Genomic DNA, 27,122 nt, shown 5'->3' on the forward strand with positions numbered 1-27,122 from the left:
ACATCCACAACTCCTGATGGTTTGCACCTCACACCCATAATTGACATTCGTGCATAGCTGCTCTGCTTAGAGACATGCAAAGGTAGCTTAGCATTTGTAATTTGACAGTGACAAAAGTCTGCAGCTCTGACGAGAATTCTTCAGTGTTTTTTCAGGAGTGACCACTACAAAGGGCATCTCCTGCTTGACAAGATTTTAGGCTTGCATACCCAAGACAGCAACTGACATCTCAAGTGACTGGACCATGAACTTAACTAATTCCCTATTAACATGGGACCTCTCCATGTTCTTGTAATAGTGCTCACTTCTGCTCACTTTCAAATCGTAAAGAAAGGGCTAGCGAAAGATTTTCTGACTGCCACATTGTTGAGATTTTGCAAGCACATGTTGCAAATAATAATAATAATAATAATAATAATAATAATAATAATAATAATAATAATAATCAGCCTATTCATGTCCACTGCAGGACGAAGCCCGATCTCCAATTACCCCTGTCCTGCGCCAACCGATTCCAACTAGCAACCACAAATTTCCTAATTTCGTCGCACCATCTAGTCTTCTGCCGTCCTCTACTGCGCTTGCCTTCTCTTGGTACCCATTCTGCTACCCTAATGGTCCAACGGTTATCTAGTCTGCCCATTACATGACCTGCCCAGCGCCATTTTTTACTCTTGATGTCTATTAGATTATTGTCTATACCTGTTTGCTCTCTGATCCAAACTGCTCTCTTTCTGTCTCTTAAAGTTACGCCTAGCATTCTTCATTCCATCGCTCTTTGCATGGTCCTTAACTTGTTCTCAAGCTTCTTTTTCAGCCTCCAAGTCTCTGCGCCATTTGTCAGCACCAGTAAAATGCACTTATTGTATACTTTCCTTTTCAATGATAACAGTAAGCTCCCATTCAGGAACTCACGACGTCTGCTGTATGCGATCCAACCCATTTTTATTTTTCTGTGAATTTCCTTCTCATGGTCCAGGTCCCCTGTGATTAGTTGACCTAGGTAAACGTATTCCTCCACAGACTCTACAGGCTGACTTACGATTTTGAACTCTTGTTACCTTGCCAGGTTATTTATAATTATCTTTGTCTTCTACATATTAATCTTCAGCCCTACTCTTACACTCTCCCTGTTAAGGTCCTCAATCATTTACTGTAACTCGTCTGCATTGTTGCTGAATAGAACAATGTCATCGGCAAATCGAAGGTTGTTGAGGTATTCGCCGTCGATCTTTACTCCTAAGCCCTCCCAGTTTAATAGCTTGAATACTTCTAAGCACGCAGTGAATAGCATTGGAGAGATTGTGTCTCCTTATCTGACCCCTTTCTTTATAGGTATCTTTCTACTTTTCTTGTGTAGAATTAAGGTGGCTGTGGAATCTCAGTTGATATTTTCCACAGTATTTACGTAAGCGGTCTGCACTCCTTGATTATGCAATGCCTCTATGACTGCCGGTATCTCTACTGAATCAAATGCTTTTTCGTAATCTATGGAAGCCATACAGAGACGCTTATTGTACTCTGCGGATTTCTCGATAACCTGGTTAATGACATGGCTGTTATCCATTGTATAGTAACCTTTCCTGAAGCCAGCCTGCTCCCTTGGTTGACTAAAGTCCAGTGTCGTCCTTATTCTATTGGAGATTATTTTGCTAAATATTTTATATAATACTGGGAGTAAGCTAACGGGCCTATAATTTTTTAGTTCTTTAAAGTCGCCCTTTTTGTAGATTAGTATAATGTTTGCATTCTTCCAGTTTTCTGGGGCCCTTGCAGTCGATAGACACTTCGTATAGAGAGGCGCCAGTTTTCCTAGCATTATGTCTCCTCCATCTTTGATTAAATTAACTGTTATTCCATCCTCTCCTGCCGCTTTTCCCTGTTTCATGCCTTGCAAGGCCTTTCTGACCTTATCTCTAGTTATAGGAGGATTTTCTGTATATTGTTCATTATTGTTTCGAATAGAGTGCTCCTTGAGTCCTCTGGGTACTGTAAAGGTCAGTATAGAATTCTTCCGCTCCTTTTATCATACCTTCGAGATTGCTGATGGTGTTACCCTGCTTATCTTTCAGTGCATACATCTTGGTTTGTCTAATGCCGAGTTTCCTTCTCACTGATTTCAGGCTGCGTCCATATTTTACAGCTTCTTTAGTATATTTCACGTTATAATTTCTAATATCGCTTATTTTTGCTTTGTTGATCAGTTTTGACAGCTCCGCGAATTCTATCTTATCTCTTGAGTTGGACACTTTCATTCTTTGTCATTTCTTTATTAGGTCCTTTGTTACTTGGGAGAGCTTGCCTACTGGTTGCTTTGGTGCCTTGCCTCCCACTTCAATTGCTGCCTCTGAAGCCAGCCTCGTTACGGTTTCATTCATTACCTCTATGTCATCATCATCATCTCTCTGTTCTAAGGCTGCATATTTGTTTGCAAGTACCAGCCTAAATTGGCCTACTTTTACCCTTACTACCTCTAAGTTGACCTGTTTCTTCTTGACCAATTTTACTCTTTCTCTGTTCAAATTGAGGCAAATCCTGGCCCTCACTAACCTATGATCACTACACTTTACCCTACCTATTATTTCTGCATCCTGCACTATGCTGGGATCGGCAGAAACTATGAAATCAATTTCATTTCTTGTTTCACCATTAGGGCTTTTCCAGGTCCTTTTTCTGTTGCTGCGTTTCCTGAAAAAAGTGTTCATTACTCTCAGCTTATTCCTTACTGCGAATTCTACCAGCATGTCACCTCTAGCGTTTCTGGAATCAACACCGTAGTTGCCAATTGCCTGTTCACCCGCCTACTTTTCCCCCACTTTTGCATTGAAGTCCCCCATTACTACTGTATACCGTGTTTGCACTTTTCTTGCAGCATCAACTGACAAAGACTTTTACGAGGCCCTGAAGCTTGAATCCTCGTTTCATGTGAACAAGCATGGCAAGATAGCCACAGAAAATCAGTGTTCATTTTATCCAAATAATTTCTAAAAGTACAGATGTCAAATGTGAGGCTTGTGCTCTCAATAAATCAGCTTGGCTTTGTAGGAAAGTAAAAAAACATGCAAATCCAATGCAATGTTCAGGTCTAAACAATGTGAAGCCTGTTTGAGTTTGCGAAGTTGCAGCAGTTATGGATGACACAAGCCCAGCTTTGTCTGTATCTGTTAGCTGTCTGCGTAATGAGGACTAAAGTGACTACAATGCTTGTAGAGGGAAGTGCGTTGACGAGAGGTGTAAGTACAGAGAAGTGCGAGACATCTAAATACATTTAAGGCTACATACCCCTTGTGTTACAGTCATGCATCCATCCTGGGGGATCATCCAAGAATGGGCACGTGCCCAGTTGTATATACATAGTCACTCATGTTGTCTACTAGGCCAGACAGCAGCCAGCGGTGTGGGGATTGAGGTATGCCCAGGTGCCTTTGCACAGGCATTCACCTGTTCTGTTGTCCCTACGCATCCCGTCTTTCCACTCGTGACGGTTGTCGATGGTGGCGCTCCCCTCGCGATGGTTTGTAGTATGGGAGCTCGTTTGCAGTCGCCGCTGGCAGCTGCCGCGATATGAGCGAGGAAGATTCCCTCTAAGACAGCCCTACGTACATACATGCTTTCCTCTCGTCTGCTGGCATGTTTTTGTATGGGACTTGAGCTCGGGTACAGTGCCTTTGCACGTACGGTGAGCACATAGCTCGTGTTACTCCTTTCCAGTCGCCAAGCCGAAGAGCGGTGCCTAGTGTTCACATGTGGTTGTACTGCGGTGAGCTGCACTTATCGGAGGCCCAAGATCATGGAGATTGCCTGAGCTTTCGCGAGAGGGCATATTGCTTATCACGAGAGCAAGCAGCACAGCCATCCTACCGCAGCGACGTGCTAGCGGCGCCTGTCTGTATTTTTGCCCTTGGTACGGGAGCCCTTTGATTCCCATGCCGACCTGGGACTGGGCGTTTGTGCAGTGTTGGGTGCCGCCGGAGACAATATACGGTTTCCGCTAACTTAGGGCAATACTGTGTTCTCTTGCGTGCATAGCATTTGATAGCTCCTCTGCGGCCTGAGCATGAGCAGGCGACGGCTGATGCGGCCTTGTGGCTTGCTGAGTTCGAACCTGCGGTGGTCGGTACTCCAGTGCGACCCAAAACCCCTACAGCAGCAAGTTGTCTATTTGTGCAGCTCCAGATGCACCAGCTGGACTGCAGCTGGTGAATGGAAATGTACTCACGTACTGTCTGCGAACAAGTGAGAAGCTTCACACAAGAAACAGTATTGGTGATGAGAACAATAGAGCACACACCGGTGCTTATATATACCGGCTGGCCATTACTCAATCAGTGCATTCCATTAACACCAATGGCCTATAGTTGAAATACATTGGTTTCAATGCTGTTCGTGCACCCAAACATTTGACGGAGCCTGAACGCTGGCTAGCTGTGACCACCTTTGCTAACTGCACAGAAAGGAGATTACCACGGCATAAATGTGAGAGATATGAGAAGGGCAAATGGCACATCTGAAATGGAAAAAGCTTCAATGCAAGCTCCTCTATTAAGAGATGTCTGAACATACCTGCAAGGAGCTACTTGGAAAAGACCTGACCTTAGCCAAATGCTGTGGATGGCTTCCTTCTCCAGTTTTGATTTGCAACCTTGTTATAGGTCATTGAACCATTATCTTACTTAAATACGATCGCCTATATATAAACAAACAAGGCTCTTGGGGAACGATGCAAGATAACTTGCGTTCCCAAAAGATGGCACATCAATAGAAAAACGATGCAGTGGTTATCTGCTTGCCACATGACAAAACTACAACTCCCCACCCTGTGATGGCTCCCGCAAGTCCCATTTAGATATTGCATCCTCCAAGATTCAATTTTGAAGATATCTAACTAATTTAATTTTTAATTTCATCAATTTTGAAAACAATTTAACTTGAGTACACATACAGTAAAACATCGCTACAACAAAATTAAAGGAGTAGTCGAAATTACTTGGTTATACTCATTAATTTGTTATATTTAGAGACTGGATGCTTAGGCACTAAACAATGGTTTAGGTGCCTATAACATACAATAAAGATGTCATTCAAGGCATATATATGTGCCAAATACTGTCCTTTAGCCATGTGACTAGACAACACAAGAGCAATGTTTTAGCGACCTTTTGCTGCCACAGCAAAAGCTGCCGTCTCCAAATTTTTAGCAGTTTTTAGATGTCAACATCGCCTAGCAGATGGGCTACACTTACTAGCAGTACTCACCACGGGCCTAGAAGGAATTACTGCGATAAGAGTTGGTGCATTCCAAGACTGCAAAGAGGGCTATAGCCAGTCACTGTCTAGAGTTCGCTCTTGGAAGGTTTTGTGCTCAACATTGTGCTGGCAAGCTTTAAAAGCCAACGGCTGGGCTTCCCCGCATGGTCTTTACTGCCCTTGCTGAGTCACTCCTCCAAAAATTCACGAGGGGCAAACCAAGGAAAATGACAGAGCTAGCACAGAGAATGGTAAGGCCTGAAGGTAAGGCCTTATATGCACCATGTATCCCACAACCTAAAGAAGGCCGCAAAAAGACATGGAGTGCCCATCTTGTTCTCTGCACCATGCAAGCTCGCCCAGCTGTACCCATATATACTATCTGATAGTAGCAAGAAGCATGGATGCACTAAGAAACACGCCAGGCCGTATCTAGAATATGCCACCGGAGTCATCCACGACATTCTGTTATCTTGTGGCAAGATATATGTGGGCCAGATTGGGCACTGCGTGAATGAATGTGCACGGGAACATGAACTGTCTCTAAAAGGCAAAGATATTTGCCTTCGCACTGCAATACGCACCAGTGAGAGCCACAACTAGACAAGATAAGGATTTGGGTAAAAGTGGGAAAGCACCAGCATGTGTATTATTAGAGGCCTTTCATATGAAGAAGCAAAGTATGTTGTGTGCCTTCTTCCCTTCGGAGAGACGTTATCAATAGCCTTATGTAGCATTGTATGTATGTATGTATGCATTTGAAGTTTTTCAGTATGCTGCGCAGTGTCTGTTGCTATATGTTGGCCATGATTGCAGAATAAACAGTCAAAAGTTAGCGTTCACCTTGTCCACTCCTCCATTTTTATTTACATTTTACGCTAAGTAGCCATAAGGCTTATGGTAGAAAATTGTTCAGTATTAACTGGCTAGCCCAGCAACACATACTGCTGAGTTGCAGTTCTACAGTGGACTCTTTCAGAATGTTTACAACTCCCCTTCAGACGTCAGCACTCTAATAAGCCATACTGTTGACTCTTCCTGTGGAACAAGACTTGTCACCTTCTGTCTGCGAAAAGGCCAAATTCCTGAAGATGTAAGGGCTCTCTCCAGTCGTAACACGCCTTCGTTTGGACATGTCAAGTGTGTCTAAGTGTGCATGATTTTAATATTGGAACTGTGGTGGCAGGTGTGCTCATTTTATGACCTACTTAGTGCACTGTTCTTCAGCTTGGACCCTCCGTGGCTGACTCTGGAAAAGTACTACACTGCTACATGCTGAAGTGCCCACATTACTGAAGCTAAGCGGAACCACGTGACACCCAGCACCTCACCACCAAGATGGATGCACACACGGCACAGAATGGTCTCGTCATGATGGAAAATAGTGTCCTAGAGAACACCTCGAGAATCTTGCAAAAGGGACCGAAGTTCAGCCACGAACCTTGTTTACCAGCTCGTTAGTTGTTAGCCATGAATCGACAAGTTGCAGGCATGGACAGCATAACGAAATTTCCCTCCTGCCGCAGAGGAAGATTGGGGCAATAAATGAAAACTACTGCAAGTTCCAGTGGTCATTTGTGAACGCACCTATAAAATTGCAAACTGAGCCTCTCGTCCCCCTTCTATACAGTTTATGGTGAAGCTTTCTTTGTAGCATCCAAGGGGTTTTGATGCTGCGTCAGTCAGTGTGTGTGGAAGGTGGTTGGCAAACAACATGGCACTAGGTGCCATCCAACTCTGGCGGCAACAGAGGTTATGTTGGCAAGCTGCGGTGGTGGAGCGGGCACGAAAGCTACTCTTGCAACGACCACAACAGTGCACTGAACCTGCATTTTTTGGGCTTTCTTAGTGGCGCACAAAGTTTGTGAAGAGATATTCGTCGAACCAACATCAAATGATTAGTTCAGTTGCAGATTCTCAAAGTGAACGAAACTGATATATTTTAAAGCGAAGCTTTCTTAGCCTCTTCCTTCGACTTTCCCACTGCTGCGGCTGCTGCTTTTGTGCTGTAATTATCTGCAACTCCCCGCAAAAGCATTGCAAAAACTGCAGCGCTGGCTTTTCTACTAACGTGCAAGTGGAGAGGGAAGCTAGATAGAATGGTAGAGAGGAGCAGGAAGAGAAGGCAGAGAATGGATAGAACCGACACAGTCGCAAGATGAGTGAATAACAGTCTTTCCACTCTTTGCTTGCAGTTCCTGTACAAGGGGGGTTAGGGGATAGGGAAAAGGCGATGTGAGAAAACAAGGAAACGCTACTACTATAGACATGACAGTGCTTGCTGGCAAATGGGATAAATTTAATTTCAAGGTATGGTACGTTTCTGTTATTTCTGAAGAATAAACACCATGCCGATTTGTCAAGCGGACAACTTAACGTATGGGTGTGCAGAAGCAGAGCTGCATTAAAGCACACCGTTAGGTCTAGGCGATACTACGAATACGCTCACACATCAAATCAACATTTTTGTGCCTGCCACAGCAGCTTTGCGGCTATGGCATTGCTCAAGGTCGCGGGTTTGATCCTGACTGCGGCAGCCGCATTTCAATGGGGGCCGAAATAAAAAAGATGCTTCTGCACTTAGATTTAAGAACACATTAAAGAACATCACAGTGTTGAAATTAATCTGGATTCCGCCACTACGGCATGCCTCATAATCTGATTGTGGTTTTAACATGTACTGCCCCATAATTCCATTCAAGCTTAATGCTTCTGCCATGATGTGATGTGCCATGTGAGGCAATGAATATGCTCAACCCTCTCAGAGGTTATAAAGTATGGAGCACAACAATGCCTCAAGCAAACACCTCCCCCTGTCTGTTTTGTGTACTACGCAGACAAACAGCAGTGGTGCACGTAAGGTAACATTTACCATGAGCTCACCACTCTTGTATTGGACTAAACATTAAAGAAATTAAACATTTGCTGTCAACATCACTGCTAATTATCATCAATCAAAGTGAACAGCACAGAAAGCTTCGCTTACATCGATACCCTCAGTGCGTGGGATCCGCATAATTTGAAAATGAAGTTTCCTTTGCCTCTGACTTTTTCACTGCTGCTGCTGCTGCTGCCTTGCATGCCATGTTGTGGGGTGGTCGAGAGCTCACGGCAGGCAAGCTCACACAAAGCTTCACTTACATTGATTTCCGCTGTGCGTGGGATTTGCATGTATATATTTTTTTCATTGCAATTTTCTTTTTGGATGACCTGATCATTTGAACATTATTTACGGCCCTTCTCGTGTAAAACATCTGTCGGTGACTAAGTAAAGTGCTGATTTCAGCAACTTCGTAATATAGAAGTTTAACTGTACCGGTGAGACAAATGAACCAAGCAGTTGAGTAAAACGATAAAACTGTCCTCTTCCTTTCACCTCTCCCCTACAGTGGTCATACTATGTGCTTCCTGCTTGGACCAGTGACCATGCCTAGCAGTATATTGAAATAAATAGAGCATTCTAGGGCTTGTGCCACTTAGAAAAGCCATTGTGTTCCAAATGGTAAGAGCGCAGGAAGTGGTTTGTGTTGAATAACGCTAGAGCAGTGGGACCTGCTCACCTTGGTGTGCTCGTCAAGGTCTACGGCTGGTGGCTTTTGCTTGGCTAGCAGACCAGTAGCTGCAATATCGTCCACCACGGTGGTCACTTGGAAGCGACCACAGCTCACTGGCACAGGTGGCTGAGTCGCTGCTGCTTTCATCTCCGTGGTGCTGGTCTGCGTGGCCGTGCTCACCACGTAGCCACCACGAGTCACTTCCCCATCGTCATAGTTGTGAACTGCTGTTTCATGGGGGTATGTGGTAGTCGATGCTAGAGGCAGTGGTGGAATGGGCGAGGTGGCCGTGGTGGCAACCGTTGGTGCCTCCGTTGCAGTAACCGTAGCAGCAGTGGTCATGGATGGTGTTGGGGCCAGAGTGCTTGTAAAGGATGATGATGGCGTTGATGGCAGGCTGGTGGAACTCCCAAGGAGAGGGTCATCGCGAACAGGGGTCACATGGAAGCGGGAAAAGCGACCTGCCGTAGATGGCCCAACTGCTGCAAGAAGACACACACCCTGTTGCTAATGGCACCTAAAGGTTCTGTCGTTAAAGCCAGATGCACGTGATGAATCAAACAATACCACAAACGATCTTAATTAGGCCTCCTTTATGAATCTTTTTTATTGGGTACTGCTAGGCTGTACTCCAGGCTTTAAGCAGGAGCAGGTTTTACAGAATGCAATACAGTGTATTTGAATAACAAAAGAAACAACTTACAAAAACAGATCTGGACAGTGTAAATTGCGCAACTGAAATGTCATGCGTGGGCAACACGATAACATATTTAGACAATTCAGAAGAAAAAAAAAAACATGTGTAAAGCACATAAAGGAGCTCTGACACAGCACCATCCTAAAGAAAAGCATCAAGCAATAGAGAAATTGTGACGATCTAAACGACACATTGTTCAACACATGCCAACAAGGGTAAAACCACACAATGGAGCTCTGGCAAATCAATCTGTGGATTGTGATAACATACTTTTGAAATCTTATAGTAGTAAGCCCCTCTAGACTGAGAACCTTTACAAGATACTCTTTGTGTAGCATCAAACAGAGAGCTCCCACACCGTAGCTTGCCTTCTGAAAAGAAATGGGCCTCTTGTGTCAACGATTTGGAGTGAGGCCAAGCATCATTCCCGGTGTTTTCCTTACCAACAAAATTTTCTAAAATACCCTGTGGCCATCGCACAAATCTCCTCATTAAGCTGGTTTACTTGAAAAGGCAGACGTTACATACACTAGAAATCGAAATGCATAATTGGTGGCTTAACAAAAGCTTACTAATAAACTTCTTACCTTATTAGTTTAGCACACATATTGTAATATACAAATGGAAATCAGCGATTTCACAAGGCACATCCACTTGCAACAAATTTTGAAACTAGCACCATTTTTTAAGTATGGGCTGTCAAACTTGCAGTAAAAGTGGACTGTTGTTCCACTTACTTCTTTTTACAAAGTGCCTTTTTATGCATTGCCAGTGGTGGAATGCTTATTTCACCTTTCGGGGAAAGTCTTAGTGCAAGCGAAAAGCTGAGTGGCACAGTGTCGAATGTATGTCTATGCATTAAACGGTCTTAATATTGGTATGGGGATGTTGGGAGTATAGGAGATTGTATTCACAATGTATATATATATATATATATATATATATATATATATACTGTCACGTGGAGTGATGTATGAAGAACACAGCAGCAATACTGTGAAAGATGAAACTAACTTTTATTGGGCAAATCTGTGTCCACAAAAACAGGCTACACTTAAAGAACGGCGACAACGACGAATACAGTCGGCGATCGGCTTTTATACAGCGCATCGGCTTTTATACAGCAGTCATCGAACGTTCTGGACTAATTGCTGGGACCCGCGTGTCTTCCATAAAGTTCTACACCATTTGCGTCACGCAATGAAATCAGATAACACAGGGTTCGGCAACAACAGAGAGTGGATAGAATCATCGACAACATTCAAGAAACTTCTGATACATGCAGGCGCGCCACGCGCTGTGCGATAACATTTGTTAGGTGGTGAATCGTGGTTGCCTGATAAAGATAGGCAAGTGCACGTGTAAACATATACAAAATGAGTCAGAGTAGATAAGATGGCTGACCACCAACAACACGCGGCAGCCAGCGTCCCGCGATCTTCTTCTTGCTCTTTTCTTTCATCCTTCCGTAACAGGACCCCTGGGTGGTGAAGCACAGTCTCGGTGCACGGTAGGCGAAGAATTAGTCGGCAACGCCTCTGTTATCGCGTAGCATGTGGCGTAATCAGTAGCGACGGCGATCCACTTATTCCCTCTAGTCACCGTCGGAAAAGGGCCAAGCAGGTCAAGGCCTACGTGAAAGAACGGTTCAGAGGGAACTTCAATTGGATGGAGTCGTCCGACAGGTGGCAGGGGAGGTTTCTTACAGTGCTGACACAATTCGCAAGTTGTGACATAACGACGCACGGAGCGGTGGAGACCCGGCCAAGAGAACAGGCGTCATATGTGGTCGTATGTACGCAAAACGCCAAGGTGTCCCGCCATCAGTGCATCGTGAAGTTGTTCGAGAGCGACGGACGAGGAAGGACAAGGAGCAACTCAGGGCCTTCAGGGTAGATATTGCGGCAGTAGAGGACGCCATCGTACAGAACGAACATGCGGCACACGGCGTCAATGCTGCCAGATTGCACTCCGGCGATGATGGACTGTAAGGATTCGTCGCGTTGTTGTTCAGTGCGCATGTTGGTCATGTCAGTAAAAGCCATCATGCAGGTCACCAGATCATGCACAGCAGGCTCAGGGGGATCCACGGGGTGGCAAGAGAGGCAGTCAGCGTCCTTGTGGAGACGTCCAGACTTACAGTTGACAACAAACAAAAATTCCTGGAGCCGCAAAGCCCAGCGACCAAGCCGTCCTGTCGGGTCCCGGAGGGAAGACAGCCAGCAGAGTGCGTGGTGGTCTGTAATTACCGAAAACTTGCGGCCATACAAATAGGGCCGGAACTTGGCGACAGCCCAAACTAAGGCCAAGCACTCCAGCTCGGTAATGGAGTAATTTCTCTCAGCAGGTGACAGCAGGTGGCTGGCGTAAAGTGCGAGACACACTGTCCGATTCGGCGTCCGATCCGGCGTCCGATGCGCCGAAATCAAGGTGTTTTACCATGTCGAAGCGCCAGATCAGATGTCCAGCATGCGACAAACCGGCCAGATTTTCATTGTTTGACGAGTCCGATAACCGCACCGTTGTTTGGCCACAGCCAATGACAGTACGGCTGGCATGTGACGTCCTCTGATGTTCCCTCCACAGAGGCGGGCCGGTGGGCCAGTTTCTCGCCATCTTGTTTTTTTTTCTTGCCGGCTGCAGTTTGTTTCCGGCACGAAATAGTTACCAGTTCAGTAACATTATCTCGAATGTGTGCCTGTTCTGTAAAGCAGCGCCTAGTACACTAGTACTAAGCTACTGGCGAGATCGGGTGCCGCAATGCAAGGGCATTTCGCAGGCAGACAGCACACACCGGGCGACTGTCTGAGCGAGCTGCTCGCTTCGCTTGCATGTTTGTCTTTCACAACAACTGCATTGAGTAAACCAATTGTATTTAATTACGGGCGACATAAGTGTACAGTGTTAATCGTTTTGGCAAAAATAAGCGCTCTTCGACGAGCTTGGGCTGGATCGCAAGTGCCCTCGGTCGTGGCGTCCACCTAGGTGGGCTTATCGGCCCCATCGCTGGCGATCAGCGGAGCCGCCGGTGGACAACGCGTCGTGGTGAAGTGTTCTGTCACTCACAGGGGCATCATTTTATTGACTGTGCTCGGGTAAAGCGAAGCAGTGTTGTGCAGAGTTGTTTATATTGCGTTTCTCGACGTGGATATGAAGTCTTCTGAGCGTACAAGCTGGGGCGCTGGATCTAGGTGGAACTTACACGCCGCTCACTCGTTCGGATGCACGTACTATGTAGCCCGAATCGTTGTATGCTGCATGCCGGAGCATGCAGCTTTAGATGAGGTGAAGGCATTTGTCAATTGCTTGTGGTCTGTAAAAATGACAAATGGGCGTTCTTCCTAAGAAGTAACAGAAATACTTGACCGTAAAGTATGCCGCAAGGGAAGAAAAATACGGTAGAGGACAGCAGAGAATCAGGTGGCATGATGAAATTAGGAAATTTGCAGGCATTATTTGGAATCAGCTAGGGCAAAGTGGGGATGGTTGGAGATTGGTGGGAGAGCCCTTCGTCCTGTAGTGGAGATAAAAATAGGCTGCTGCTGCTGTTGATGATGAGGCCACAAGAAGCTCTCGGCCAAAAGCACTTTACTGCTCCTCCATTGGTGTTATTGTTTTAAAAAGTAAACCAGGAGGTTTTCCAGTGCCTATCAATCAGCTGCGGCAATACACTGCCGACTGCAGAACCTGAAGCATCAACCATGACACTCGTAGGGGCATCAACTCTTTATATGAACCAGGAGATCAGCAGCAGAGAGGACGTTGATTACTAACCATGAAGGCAGTATTGGCTTTATCAGTCCAAGCAAGGGTGGGCGTGTTGGTGCATATATAGCAGAGGTCTTCCTAAGGTTATATGGAAACAACACAACCTGGTAGTAACCTATGGTAATACATTTAAACTTCAGTATAACAAAGTTGGTAAAATAGACAGTGGGCTTCGTTATATTGAAATCATTTATGCAAATAAGTTTGGTCGCCGATAGATTTTTCTTACATGTAAGGAGCCGCAAGGTTTTTTTAATTATCAGGACATCTGAAAAAGAAAATTTAAGCACAAAAAGCTTAATTTTGTTGAATTTGAAAGTTGGCAACGAAAGATACTGTTTCATGCCGTGTGGGCGATATCTTCAACTCGGCAGTACGAAGAAAAGCCAGCCATGTTTTCGAATCTACTCTACCCCTGCGGCTGATAGTGTTGCCTACAGTGGGAAGATGCTATCACGAAAAGCGCAAACAGCAGGGAGCAAGTGCTTCATCTGCCTTTCACTTCAACTCGTCTCCGAAAATCAAGATTACACAACCTCTAGTACTAAATGTGCGGGAAGACAACACACAATGCCACGCTATCTCAGCTTGCCCAGTCTTGGAAAATGCGCCATATTGCTTCTAAAACAGTGCATGTAACCTGTGTATGTGCTCAGCCATGCACAGCCACAGCTGCCCTAGAAAAGGAGGCATGCACCAAAGCAAGCCCTCAACCCTTCTACCCCCGCCCTCACATGTGCTTGACTGCGTTACTGCTAGCTCACTGCCCCCCCCCCCCCCCCCCTCCTCCAATGTGCAGGTGCGGGAAGACGGCGCTCATCAAGGCATCATTCTTCTCTGCTCACTTTCGTGCACTTTTACTCGACCTAAAGCATTCAGCATGCAAGGTGCTATAAGGTCTTATCGCTCTTGGACTTTATACGGAATGTCACACTGCTCTACTTCGGCGGGTCGTCTAGCAGCACAATTTGAGAGGTGCGTTCGCAAGCCGCCGCATGTAAGTCAACCATTTGACCATCTGTGTCCGCAGAAGTTTCCATTTATTGTCTCAGTATCCCTTCACAGCGGCAGTGAAATTTCTTTATCTTGAAATTGTAGTGTTATCAGTTATCTCTGATCTGACCAAGCACTCGTGTGCACAGGCTGTGACACGTGGGCACAGGCCGTGAGTGGCACTGGGGCCTGCCCCAGCAAATATCATTCGAGTCTCTGAAAGAATTGATCACCTCGGCGGAATGCGTCACAAAATTTGACCCCAAGCTGCGCACTATTGTGTCTGCCGACGCGTCGTCATTCGGTCTCGGCTGTGTGCTCATGCAACTGGAATTAGATGGGGAAAGGTGGCTGGTTGCATATCACTCTCGTTCATTAACACCTACAGAACAACGATGCGCGCAGATAGAAAAGGAAGCGCTTGCGTCGACGTAGGCGGCAGAAAGGTTGGAAGGGTTTTTGATAAGGCTGGAATCTCAATTTGAGACCGACCACAAACCACTCGTATCGCTACTCGGTCAGTCACCCCTTGATGTGCTTTCCCCTAGAATACAAAGATTCTGATTGAGGCTCATGCGATATCGCTTTTCAGTCTATTTTTCACGCTATCCAGAGCTTGCCCTTTTATCTTCCACGAGCTCGGCGGCGGTTATTGAGCAAATCAAGAGTATATTTGCTAGGCACGGGATTGTCGTAACAGACAATGGTCTGCAATTTGCTTCTGCAGAATTTGCATTGTTTACGACAAGTTATGGCTTCCAACACGTCACGTCCAGCCCCAGGTACCCACGGTTAAATGGAGCGGCCAAACGTACAGTGCAGACGGTAAAACGGGTGTTGGAAAAATCAGTTGACCCTTACCTGGCCCTCCTAGCTTATAGGGACTCCCCAGGTCCTTTGGGTACAAGCCCAGCCCAGCTATTGATGGGCCGATGGTTGCGCTCTACGCTTCCCGTATCGTCAGTGCTGAGTGGTCTCAGGAGCCTCCGATACAAAGACAAGACGGTGCGAATTAAGCAAAAACTCGACTACGACCATCGCCATGCGGTAACGCAGCTACCACTACTCGCCCCAGGGAACCGGGTATGGATAAAAGGCAGCAAAATTCCAGCGAAATTCCAGCAAAAGTGTTGAGTCCAGCCATGCGGCCTCGGTCTTATTGGGTGCGGACAGACAACGGGGTTGAACTTCAGAGAAACAGACGCGCGTTGGTCCGGTATAGCGAGTGAACCGGCGCGCATGACCCGTCCTATGACTTTCCAGTGACTCCGGACGCTGCATCCGAGGAACACAAGGCCTCGGCAGAGCCTTCTGCGCTTAATTCAACGCCGGCTGCTGCCTCATATGAGGACGGGAGACCCGGTGGTGGTTATATGACACGCTACGGTCAAGAAATAAGGCCGCCACAGCGATATGGCTACACTCGAGAGCTGCATACTGCGATTTGGTGCTGTATACTCATCCTAGTTGTATGTTTCATATTGTTTGGTTGTATTGTGGTTCATCTGTTTTCTGTGTTGAAAAAAAAAGGGGGGGAAATGTAGTGTTATCGGTTATCTCTGATCTGACCAAGCACTCGTGTGCACAGGCTGTGACGTCATTGAGGAAAAGGGATAAAAAGCGGCTGGCTATTAAACACGGGGGCTTTTTGGGTTTGTGGCTACATCGGAGTGGCGTCAGTCTTTTGCTCGCATCACCGCTCCGGCAGTGGACACGACAGAAATCGTGTATAAACATGGACAAGTCCATGATAGCTTTCACTTTTCCTAGAAGAAGACTGATGTCACTGCTGTCAGCAAGGTGGCCCAAGAACACCAGAGAAGCAAAAACAAACTCACACTCATGTATGGCAAAACGCTCCAAGACGAGACGTAGATGATGGAGATGCTCAGTTTAAGGCTAGCAACGAGGATCACATCAACAAAGCGCTGAAACCTTTGCACAGCAATATGCAAGTCAAAAAGCATATGACTAAATTCAAACAGGCCAAAGGGCTTCACAATAGCTGTTTTTTGGATGTCCTTTAAAGTGACCGGAATCAAGCTTGGAAAACCTGAGGCTGTTTGTAAAGTCTGCGATGTAGAAAAGAGACCGTCACTGCACCTGGAACCTCCCGTTTCAACTATCGATCCCTTGTTTAGTTTCCCAACCAGCTGCAGGGCCTGGTGCAGTGTTCCGTGGATGCCCCAAAACAACAATGGTATTAGCAGTACGAAGCACACTTCTGAAGCTTGGTCTGGTAGAAAGGCTGTGGTGAAGGAAAGTGGCAGGCGTTTTGTCTTGGTTGAAACTCATGAGGACAGTTATGAAGGAAATGGTCCCGAGCACACTGCCGGCCGGTATGCAATGTGGTGGCGACAAGATCACGAAGATTATAAAGGTCATGACGAAGCTCGGTGTCCTTATGGGGATTCAACACAGGGGGATGGGTCAATTCATGTGAGGCACAACCAAATGACTGGGCGAAGGATACGTTAGAAGCCGCTGGGTATTGACTTGCGACTTTCCTTATGGTGTTGGCGTCATCTGCCAAAGTTCATAATTTGTCAACTTTTGTCAACTTTTAAATCAGACATACGCAGAGGAAGTACCCTCTTACATATATTGACCGATTTGTAACCAAATCCAGGCAGTCACCTCACTTGACATACAGGGAATTGGTTATGTGCCATGTCCTCGTACTAATTATGGACTGCAAACATCACATTTCTGTCTTCCGAGCTTACTGAACAAATGGAGATTAACAATTGAAAGTTTACGTATCTTGTCTAAAACTGATATACTACATAGGATGTTCTGAATGTGCTATTCATCTAATATTAGGCCATTTTTGTGATAGTTAATTAATGTCATGCAATTATCTATTGCTTTGTTGTTTAATGTTCTTTTATCTATCAGAGTTTTATTTTACGCTTTGCTGTGACAGGCCACATGCGTGCTTTTGTATTGTCACTTTCCGCTGCCTGCAATTTTTAAATTTAGTTTTCTGGGTGATGGGGCCAGTCAAGCTGTGAAATGCAGCTTTCTTCTCATCACACCTAACCACGTCTATGTGCACTCTTATGTACCTGCTATGTGGTTGAATAAACTCAAACTCAAACTTTGGAAGCTACAGCAGGAAAAGCTACTTCAAAAGGTGCTCGTCGAAGGGGGCTGCCAGATTGTCAAGCAGGCTCTGCAACTGACGAAGCAGCTGTGTTGGGCGATGATTGCCCAACTCGTCTATGCCAAGGAGCTGCTGGAGTTGCTGGCGCTCGGATGGCCTTGTGCAACCCAGAATGGCGCTCTGAAGGACATCGTATGAGTTGGTAGCAGGGGGTTTGGTGAAGACATCTTGAACTTCTGTGACAAACTCGGGTGGCAGCAATGACCAGAGATAGTCAATCTCGAAGCTCCCCTCAGCCTGCAGGAACCAGAGGTCAGGGTTTTGTGTGTAAAAAGGAGGTAGGCAGACAGTGCAAGCATTGTGGAAACACGGGTTCTCAGACTCCCCCATGAACGACATTGAGAGCAGGAGCAGAGACATTCTTTATTCTTCACCACAGCCAGATTTGTTCTGTCAGATTGGCATTCCCGGTACGTGGTGGATTCTCTAATTCTCTTGCCACACTGCAATCCTCTTTTTCACAGCAGCTGTCTAGGGGCACCCTATAGCATCTACAAGTTGTCATTGAGGAGGCCCGGAATTTGCATCAGGAATATCCTGGTGTTCCATTCCAGGTCACTAATACGAAGAAAACGACGTGGCTCGTGGGACACTAGGCAAGAACAGATTTGTTGTTTGCAGCATACCGTCCTCTTCCTTGTTAGCGCAGCAGTGCCTCCACAAGAGAATGGAACCTGAAGAAAAAGCTTTTATTTACCCTATTTGCATGCCAGTGCTGACAGCACATGGCAGATTTGACAATCTGTGACTCCCTACAATTGAAATTTTCTGCATCTGTGGAATGGTCAATGACTATTTCTCAACATCAACCATAACCAAAACAAACTGCAAAGTAGCTTCTGACGCAATTTTAACAGATTCTCTCCCATCCTTTTCTCCTTCTTAGTAACGGCGACCAAAAATCGCACCGACTGCTGTGATACATGACCAACTTGGTGGTTGCATGTCAATCAATCAATAAATCAATCTTTATTTCGCATTCATTCATTTACAAAAAAAGAATAAACAGTAAGAACGTGCAACTGGTGCGACAGTGAGCCGACAATTGCAGCTCCATCTCACGTGCGCCAAAGAGGAAAGCAAGGATGCAGTGCGCTGTCTTCCATAGTGTGCACTGTCCCGGGGGTAGGCGAGGGAGGGGGGGCAGGGTGGCGTTGTAGTCCGCCAGATACTGCGTATTCAGGGGCTGCGCGTGCATTATCTTGAAAGCGATCAGCAGAGTGTAGGTGTAGCGGTGGCGCTGATGGCTCATAGCTGCATGGGTGCTGTGTTCTCGCCCATGAGTTTGCATTGAAGTGATAGACAGCACAAATGCCACTTTGCTTGCTGCTGCTGCTGCGCTCCTTCATGGCAGCATTTTGACAGCGAGTGTCCGCGGTCATCGAGTGTGACGTCTTCATGTTTGCCTGCGTGCGCTGACAGCGTGCTTGTTAATTTAATTAGTAAGCGAATGTTTGGAAGTTTATACAGTGGATAAAACTACTATCCTAATTTGTATCGCTGTCAACTAATTTGCTATCGCAATCGATACATTCTGTTCGGGGTTGCGCATCCAGGCTTCGTGCAAGACACTGCATGCGCTGGGCTTCCAAACGGGCTTCACGCTGGTGAGGAGTTCTAAGCTACGGCATCTTTCCTGATACACCCACTTTGTCGCAAGTCACCTAGCACGTTCCTCGGGAGTCTCCTGGGCACGCGAAGCCAGCGCCTTTTGACAGACTTGTTCTGCCGGAATTGTTTTGATGACTTCGGGGCCGGTCGACTTGCGGTCAGCCTGCCTCCACTTGCGTTGCTTTTCCATCCTTCTTGCTTGGCGGTCGGCCACTTGATCACGGGACGAACCCGGCACCTTCATAGCGCTCACACACCTATCGCAACTGCCAGAGAAGGTCAATGCAGCACGCCTCCGCCTACCTTCCACCTCCGCGACACTTTTCCTCATTTCTCCATCGTCCCTTCACTCAACGTTACCTACACTTTTCTCTAGGTGGCGTTATTTTGCCGCATGCTAAGCACGCTCGTTCTTATTTTCCCCGGTGCGTGATTCTCTTCACCTCCACGTGCCTTCCTTCTTTCCAACTTCAAACATATATTCGCCAATTTCACCAGCTGGCCAGTTATGCTTGCACGTAAAAATTAAATAAAACCAGAATACAGTCAGTCTAAAATTGCTCCTCGTTGTACAATGTTGGCTAAAATATCACGAAAATATTTGTAGAGGTGGTGACAATTTATACAGGAAGTTGGTTATAAACCACGAATGTGTGTGAAATAAAAAACTGAAAAAGAATAATTTGAGTTGTATGGTTGGCACACCTGGCTGTGTAGTTCTCCACAGCCTCCCATAGTGTGGACCAATAGAAATGGTGACACAGTTCAGCGTCCAAACAAAACCAAGGCAGCCTGACATATGTCATCCTGAATAATGTAAGGGATGACAGTCCTCACAATCATTTCACATGGCGCGATTTTCATCACATGCGATAGAAATCTCAGTCATTACAAGCCCTCTGGGCTTGTAATTAATGAGAATGAGCTGTAATGCAACCAACTTGGTGGTTGCATATCAATCAATCAATCAATCAATCAATCAATCAATCAATCAATCAATCAATCAATCAATCCTTATTTCGCATTCATTCACTAAAAAAAAGAGTGAAAACGTGCAACTGGTGGGACGGTGAGCCGACAATTGCAGCTCCATCTCACGTGCGCCAAAGAGGAAAGCAAGGATGCAGTGCGCTGTCTTCCATAGCGTGCATGGTCCCGGGGGGAGGAGAGGGAGGGGGGGGGGCAGGGTGGCGTTGTAGTCCACCAGACACTGCATATTATGGGGCTGTGCGCGCGTTATCTTGAGAGCGATCAGCAGAGTGTAGGTGTTGCACGTTTTCACTCGGACATACAGCATACGGAGCACAGGGACGATGTTATCGCCCTTGGACTTTGTACAGAACATTGAGGAAACGACAACAGCAGAAGTGCACCTGGAGTGTCTATATAGTTATATACGGTAACCCACGTTCACGAAGTGAAAGATCACCACAACATTTTTTTAGTAGGATATCTTGTGCTACCACTATGCCATATAGCCCTGAGGGTTACTTATTTAAACAAATCAAATGCAACACTTATTCAAAGCCATTCAAAACAAAAAGTTATATGACCCAATTGTACTGCAATCAGCACATGCTGCCAGACACCCATGAAAACTTAGAAGTATGTGCACTGTATTGCGGTAACAACAAAAGGCTAGCAGATATTTCAAAATGTAAAGGACGTATAAGGGGGCATTGCACTAGTGCGTAAAAAAGGACACGAACAGGAACACGAAAAAGACACACCGAGGCACCATCGGGACCTGGCCACTTAGCGGCAAATTGCAAGCGCTGAGATTGAATGCATGCCACTCTTTGATAAGACTAAAGTGATTATTTCTAGCACAGATCAGAGAGAGTGCGATATACTTTGTGGGGATGCGCGACTCTCATGCGTCCCCTGATATGTTGTTTTCCCGCACGGCTCGCGTGGCCTGGCGCCCGCGGCGGTCGGAGTGGTTGAGGCGCAGTACGAGAGATGGCGCGAGTGTCGCGCTGCTAATGCCGCCGACAGGCGTGGTTACTTGGGCGCCGAAAGACAAGGCGCCGAAAGACAAGGCGCGGACGTGCCGTGCCACACGTGCGCCGATCCATGCTTCTGCGAGACCGTCTTGTGTGGCCTCCTTCGAACGCGCCACCGTTCGCGTGACCGTACGCGCGAACGACCAGACATTGGGATCCAGCATGGGGCGAACATATTCGCTCACTATCCGGTCGCGGTGAGTCGGACCTCTAGATTTGTCGCGCGCCCATCGGCATGTTTTGTGGATAGCAACTCGGCTAGCAGGCATTGATCTATGAAAGGTGCAATAAATGCCCTTGTGATTGTTTGCACTACTGTGTTGCCGTTCCTTTGTCCCAAGAGTACGGATGAGAATCCCACAACTTGAGGCCTTCCTTATTCACTGGGAAAGCAGGCCTGCGTCAGCAAACTTAACTTATCTTTGACAGCAAAGGAACTAAAATTCTTGCACAACAGGGTGCCACTGCACATGTGCTTCAGAGGTTGATCAGGTAGCAGGCGTCCTTTTTGCCCCTGTATTTGTGTCCTCCTGAGAATAAAACCAGTTGATGTACAGCGCTCGGTGTGTCTTTTTCATGTTCCTGTCCGTGTCCTTTTTTACGCGCTAGTGCAATGTCTCCTTATACGAATAACTACCAACTAGCCCAGCTTTCTGCCTTAAATGTAAAGGACATACATGAATAAAACTCGTCTTAAGCAGTTATCTCATACACTCACCACTGGATGCAGGCTGTGCAAGGAGTATGCCTTGTGGCCGAATTACAGCAGGCTCCAGCAAGGTGCAGGGTGCTGACACAGGTGATGCAGTGGCTTCAGTGGCTGCTGTGCTACCCACATTGTCTGCGAGTGTCACCAGTGGAACTGGAATGTTGCTGCCAGTATCAGTAGAAATCTGGCCCACCGAGTGGGTGCACGCGGGAACCAATGTCGTTGACAAGACTGCTGCTGCTGAAGTTGCCTGTGGCATTACAGTTCCCACAGAGTGCGAGACAGTGGCCGGGTGCTCAGCAAACACCTGCACAAAAGCCTACTGCAAATCAGTCTGTGCATTACAGAATATCTTGCAAGCAGCATTTGCTTGCCCACTAAGGTATTAACATTTATCTTAAATTGCAATGGAAAGTTCAAGAATATGTTATCAGAACTTTTTGAGTAATATATAGGCTTGTGCGAGTCTCGTGCAGAAAGTCAGGACAGGATGCAATCCACATTCACATACGAAGGATTGCTGACATGGTGCAGATAAGGCACCAAAGTCTGGTTTCCAACAAAAGTTGGTTTATTATCAAAGCTCTTTGCAAGGCCGATTAAGTAGTATGTGTGGCTGCTGCGCTATACTGGCTGGGTTCATCGAGAAGCGGCAAGCACAATTTTGACTTGTTCGTGGAGAATTTGCCACTGCAAGGAAGCTCTCGGTGGTTCAGGGCACATGACATGTGCTTGGCCACGACTTGCTGAGCGCTTTTGTGCCATCATCACATTTGCAAAAAAACATACAGCTGCACAGGAAAGTGTGCGTGATGCTTGTCACTCTACCTCCAAGTTCAAACAGCAATATGTTCCCGACACTTTTAGTACAGGCATGTCACATGTTCACTGTGTACTTACAAGGCTGATGGTGACATACCAAACCAGTGCTGCATGCCGCAATGCCAAGGTAATTATTAGGCTTGTGTGAATATCAATGTTTTGGTTCAAAGTGAAGTCGAAGTGAATAGTAATAATTTTGAGGTGAATAGTTAGAATAGTTGTCAGATTTGCATAAAACGTTGACAGAAGAGCCAGACGTTGACAAATCTAAAAAAGTTGGTTCTTTACTTGCCAAAAAGAAACCAGGTTTATCGCTAGAGTCAGCTTATTTTTGAAGTGCCACTATTCAGTTATTTTAATGCAAATATACAAGTGGAACATTTATTACAACTCCAGCAGCACAGAACACTTTTTTACAGGCTCTTGCTCACTGTTGTGCTTCGTGCTTCAGTCTACTTAAAATTATGTGGTGGTTGAGGCTGCAGGTGCGTTTCGTGTTCTCTTGTCATGCATAGTCGAGATGGTGTGAAGTATGACCTAAACTGCGTGATGCTGGCACTTTATGCTGTGTTGCACAAATTTGGCTTGATGCTTTCCATCTACAAGTAGGCTTAACCCGTTCCATTCTCTAAGCCCTTAACCAAACTTGGTAAGCACACTCACCGCGTTTGAGGTCCTCAGTCTAGCCCATGTGCATGATCTCTGACCTGATCACCAATGAAAGGCAAACTTTCCCTGACGATTTGCGGCCCACTGCTGCCCCTGCCTTGACTGTCAGGTATAACCAGCACTTTGGTGACCAACGTCACCGTTTAGTGCTGTGTCAACACAAATATATTTGCAGTGGCCATACAGCTATCGGGAAATTGAAAAACCACCTCCTCAGCATAAGAGAATATGGCGTACAACCTGAATGGCACTATCTACACGGCCACCATTTTTAAGGATATTTCACGAAGATCATGTAGATTATGTCTGAAAAAAACCAGCCAGACATCCTACAGCACCTAAAACTTTGGTTACTGTTATACAATGCTTCAATAAATAAGGTGGTGGCACCACAGGATCAATGTTTGAATAATCGAGCAGGTGCAAAAATCAGTAGGCAATTGTAAACGAATTTCTTGGCTATAAACCATGTGATGCAACTTGCTCACAGAAACCGAAACTGGTGGTTATACATTGAAGCGGTTTGCGCTGGACATATGAAAGAAGATGAAGATGTGGGCTAGGGGGAGAAGTGAGGACAAAGAAGCAAGGACAAAGAAGTGAGAATAAACGAAGGACGACGCTCGTCTCTCATCTCGCAAATACCGGAATTTTCTCTGCCTTTCGTGCTGAACACGGACGCATCACAGTATGCAATCGGTGCAGTTCTATACAAGAAACAACCAAGCAAGCTGATCAAACGAAACACCACGTGGTGGGGTACTATAGCAATATGCTGAAACCCGCTGAAATGTATCACTATAACACAGAAAAGGAAGCTCTGGACATCTTAAAAGCTGTTCGATATTTTCCAGCTTACATGGAAGGCGCCAAATTCATGCTTTTCATTTATCATCAAGCACTGACTGAACTTCTGAGCATTGCCAGATGGGTCAATCATCTGCAACAGTTTGACTTCATAATTTCGCACCGTCCTCAAAAACTCCTCAGCGGTGCCGACACACTATCTAGATTACTTGTACACTAATCAAGCAAGAATCCAGACGGATCTATGCAGTGGACGCTCCTTAGCTCCATCTGCCATGCCTACTCAAGATGATGATGACAGTACTTCAGGCACTTCACCGACCGTGCCTCAACCGACTACCATCAACCGCCATCCTTTTCTAATACAACCGCATGACCCCTGCATATTTTCCGGCGACGACAACACTGATGTCGAAGACTAGCTGGAAATGTACAAACAGGTAAGTGGACTCAACAACTAGGACCATGCACTCATGCTAGCCAACATAGTACCATAACCAACCTTGTGTGAACGGCACAAGTTTGGTTTACAAACTACAAACAAGAAATCACGACTTTGGACGTGTGTAAGCAAAAGCTCACCAATTTGCTTGGCAAGCCAATTGGATGCCGTCATGATGCTCAGAAAAAACTTGCATGCCAGGTTAAGACCTGCACCGAGTCGTACTAGACATATTCAAGACGTTATAGCGCTCTGCCGCAAAATCAATAAAAATACGCTGGAAGCTGAAAAGGTCGCCCACATCCTCAAACATATAGTGTACGACGTGTTTATCCTAATGATTTTCAAAAACTCCTCCCCAGTTTGGGACGTCATGACTGAATTCTGGCGCTTTGAAGAAGCAAAAAGTCACTGTATTGCACACCAGTTTTCATGCCTCTCCAACACGCCTTCGACATCTACGTGCGAAGACATCCACCTACCACCCATTCCTGTTGCACCAGAGAATATAGCGTGTATTGTCTGACGGGAGACTGAAGCTGCTTCACCTGTTTCGCCCCAAGTGCATGCCCCTGCCATTTCTCAAACAACAATTTCTCTCATCCAATCCATTGTATGGCAAGAACTAGCCAACTTGGAACTGCAGTCGCTTTTCCCAGTCAAAACACCGGACTACCGGCCACCTGTGTCACCTGATTCATACTGATGCTCATACGCTCGTCCTTGTTACACCAACTTGGCAGCATGGCGCACCTTAGATGATAAGTTTATCTGCTTCTGCTGTGGACAAGTAGGATATATTTCTCGCCATTGATGCACTCCGTGGAACTCACAACCTTGCCAGATGTACTCAACTTTTTTACTTTTTTGACGTCTGTCTGACAGTTTTTGCGTGCCGACGCATGTTCAAGATGATCCTGCTCCAACTTCATTGCCTCCGTGACACAATGACAAAGTTCGGGCTGTGCAGAATTTTTCCATGCCGACAAGCGCCAAGGAGGTGCAGAGCTATGTAGACCTTATTTCGTATTTTCACCACTTCATGCACAACTTTGCAGAAGTCCTCCGACCTCTTTTTGCCCTTTTAAAAGCTGATGCTTCATTTTCCTGGGGCTCATAACAAGCAATTGCCTTCTTGAAGCTTATCTCTCTGTTGACATTGTGGGGAGCACCCGCCTCCATTTCCTCCCGCGTTGTACCGTTCGCACATGGCGGACGGGTCGAGCCGGCGTAGACAAGGGAGAGAGGCCATACGCGCCTTCCCTTTCTCCGTCGCTCTTGTGACGCGCGTACCCCTCTCCCCCCCACGCGGCTCACGGGAAAGGGAAACGTATCCGGCGGGCGAGGAGCACTTCCCCTCACAAAAAGGTAAAAAGGCATAAAAGCGCACCACCGGGGGAGACTCTCTCTCTTGGGACGCAGACACCTGGACCGCCTGGACGAAAGCACCTGCCGCATCCCGTGAGTGATCTCGTTTGTCTGACCCACCCAGACAACGAGGCAAGCCTATTTACTACTATTACTGAGAGGACGTCCCTCTGCGAGTGTTCGCTATTGCTAATAGCAATAAACGTTATTAATGTTGACACTGCTGGTTGCGTTATTCGTTCGAACCCGGCGTAGCCGCGATTCCCGCGCTACGGGTTGGGAGTACCATGAAGCGACTGTGTGGGGCTAGATCCGGAGCTCGCCTTCAGCCCTAGCCGCATGCAGAGTGGAACCCCCACAACATCTCCACCTATCTTGGTGCACTTCAACCTGTCTGCTCCGACTGAAGCCTGCACTGACGCCAGTGAGCACTGACACCAGTGAAATCGGTGCCACTTTGTCTCAGTGTCTGCGAGGGTGCGACCATGTGATTGCATACGCAAGTCATTTGCTTTCTGCAGCCGAACGAAACTATTCTATCACCGGGCGAGAGTGCCTTGCACTTGTCTGGGCAGTCGCAAAATTTCACTCTTATTTGTACAATCAGCCATTTGCAGTCCCTACAGACAACCACGTGCTCTGCCGGCTTTCTTCCCTAAAGGACCCAACAGGATGCCTAGGTCGCTGAGCGCTGCGACTTCAGGAATACCCATACACCATGGCCTACAGGTATGGTTGTTTACAACAAAATGCCAACTGTCTGTCACGCCATCCTGACATCCCTCTAGATATTTTTGTGACCAATTCTTCTGTTCTTGTTCTCTTGCTTTCTGCTTTCGCTGACCTTGCCACTGAGCAGTGCAATGACCCCTACAAATCTGACGTCATGGACAAACTCGCATCTAAGATGCCTGCAATATTGAGCTGTGGGAAGGTACAGAAGATCTCCAGTTTATCAATGAAAAGCATCATGTACCACAAACGATGGTTCAAAGGAGTCTTCATCTGTACCACAACACTCCTGGATAAGGCGGACATGATGGCTTCAGGCACAAATATGAGAAATTGGTTATGAGATTCACATGGCCACATGGATTCACATGAAAAACGACATCAGCATTCCCATCCGCACATGCTACGTCTGCCAAGAGAACTAAGCCGAATTCAAGCAATTGGCAGATGTTACGACAAACCCTCAATATTTCAGCATCCCATTCGAAGTAATTCATTTGGACTTCGCAGAGCTCAAAAAGAAGGGTGAAG

The 27,122-nt window shown here is 46.4% G+C and overlaps 1 protein-coding gene across 14 annotated transcripts in view; it reads right to left on the reverse strand.

The window, feature by feature from the left end:
* LOC126527418 (uncharacterized) overlaps positions 1-27,122 on the reverse strand; it is a 476,501-nt gene that overhangs the window by 25,405 nt on the left and 423,974 nt on the right. For 12 of the 14 annotated variants that reach the window (XM_055068432.2, XM_055068435.2, XM_055068434.2 and 9 more), the window contains 2 exons: positions 21,761-22,070; positions 8,808-9,283 (listed from right to left, as the gene is read on the reverse strand). In XM_055068432.2, coding sequence (XP_054924407.1) covers positions 8,808-9,283; positions 21,761-22,070 — 786 coding nt within the window. The remainder of the gene's footprint in view (positions 1-8,807; positions 9,284-21,760; positions 22,071-27,122) is intronic. The other 2 variants (XM_055068436.2, XM_055068433.2) reach the window with 2 other exon arrangements.

Source organism: Dermacentor andersoni, chromosome 9 (assembly GCF_023375885.2).
Source record: "Dermacentor andersoni chromosome 9, qqDerAnde1_hic_scaffold, whole genome shotgun sequence".
Classification (NCBI taxonomy): Eukaryota; Metazoa; Arthropoda; class Arachnida; order Ixodida; family Ixodidae; genus Dermacentor; species Dermacentor andersoni.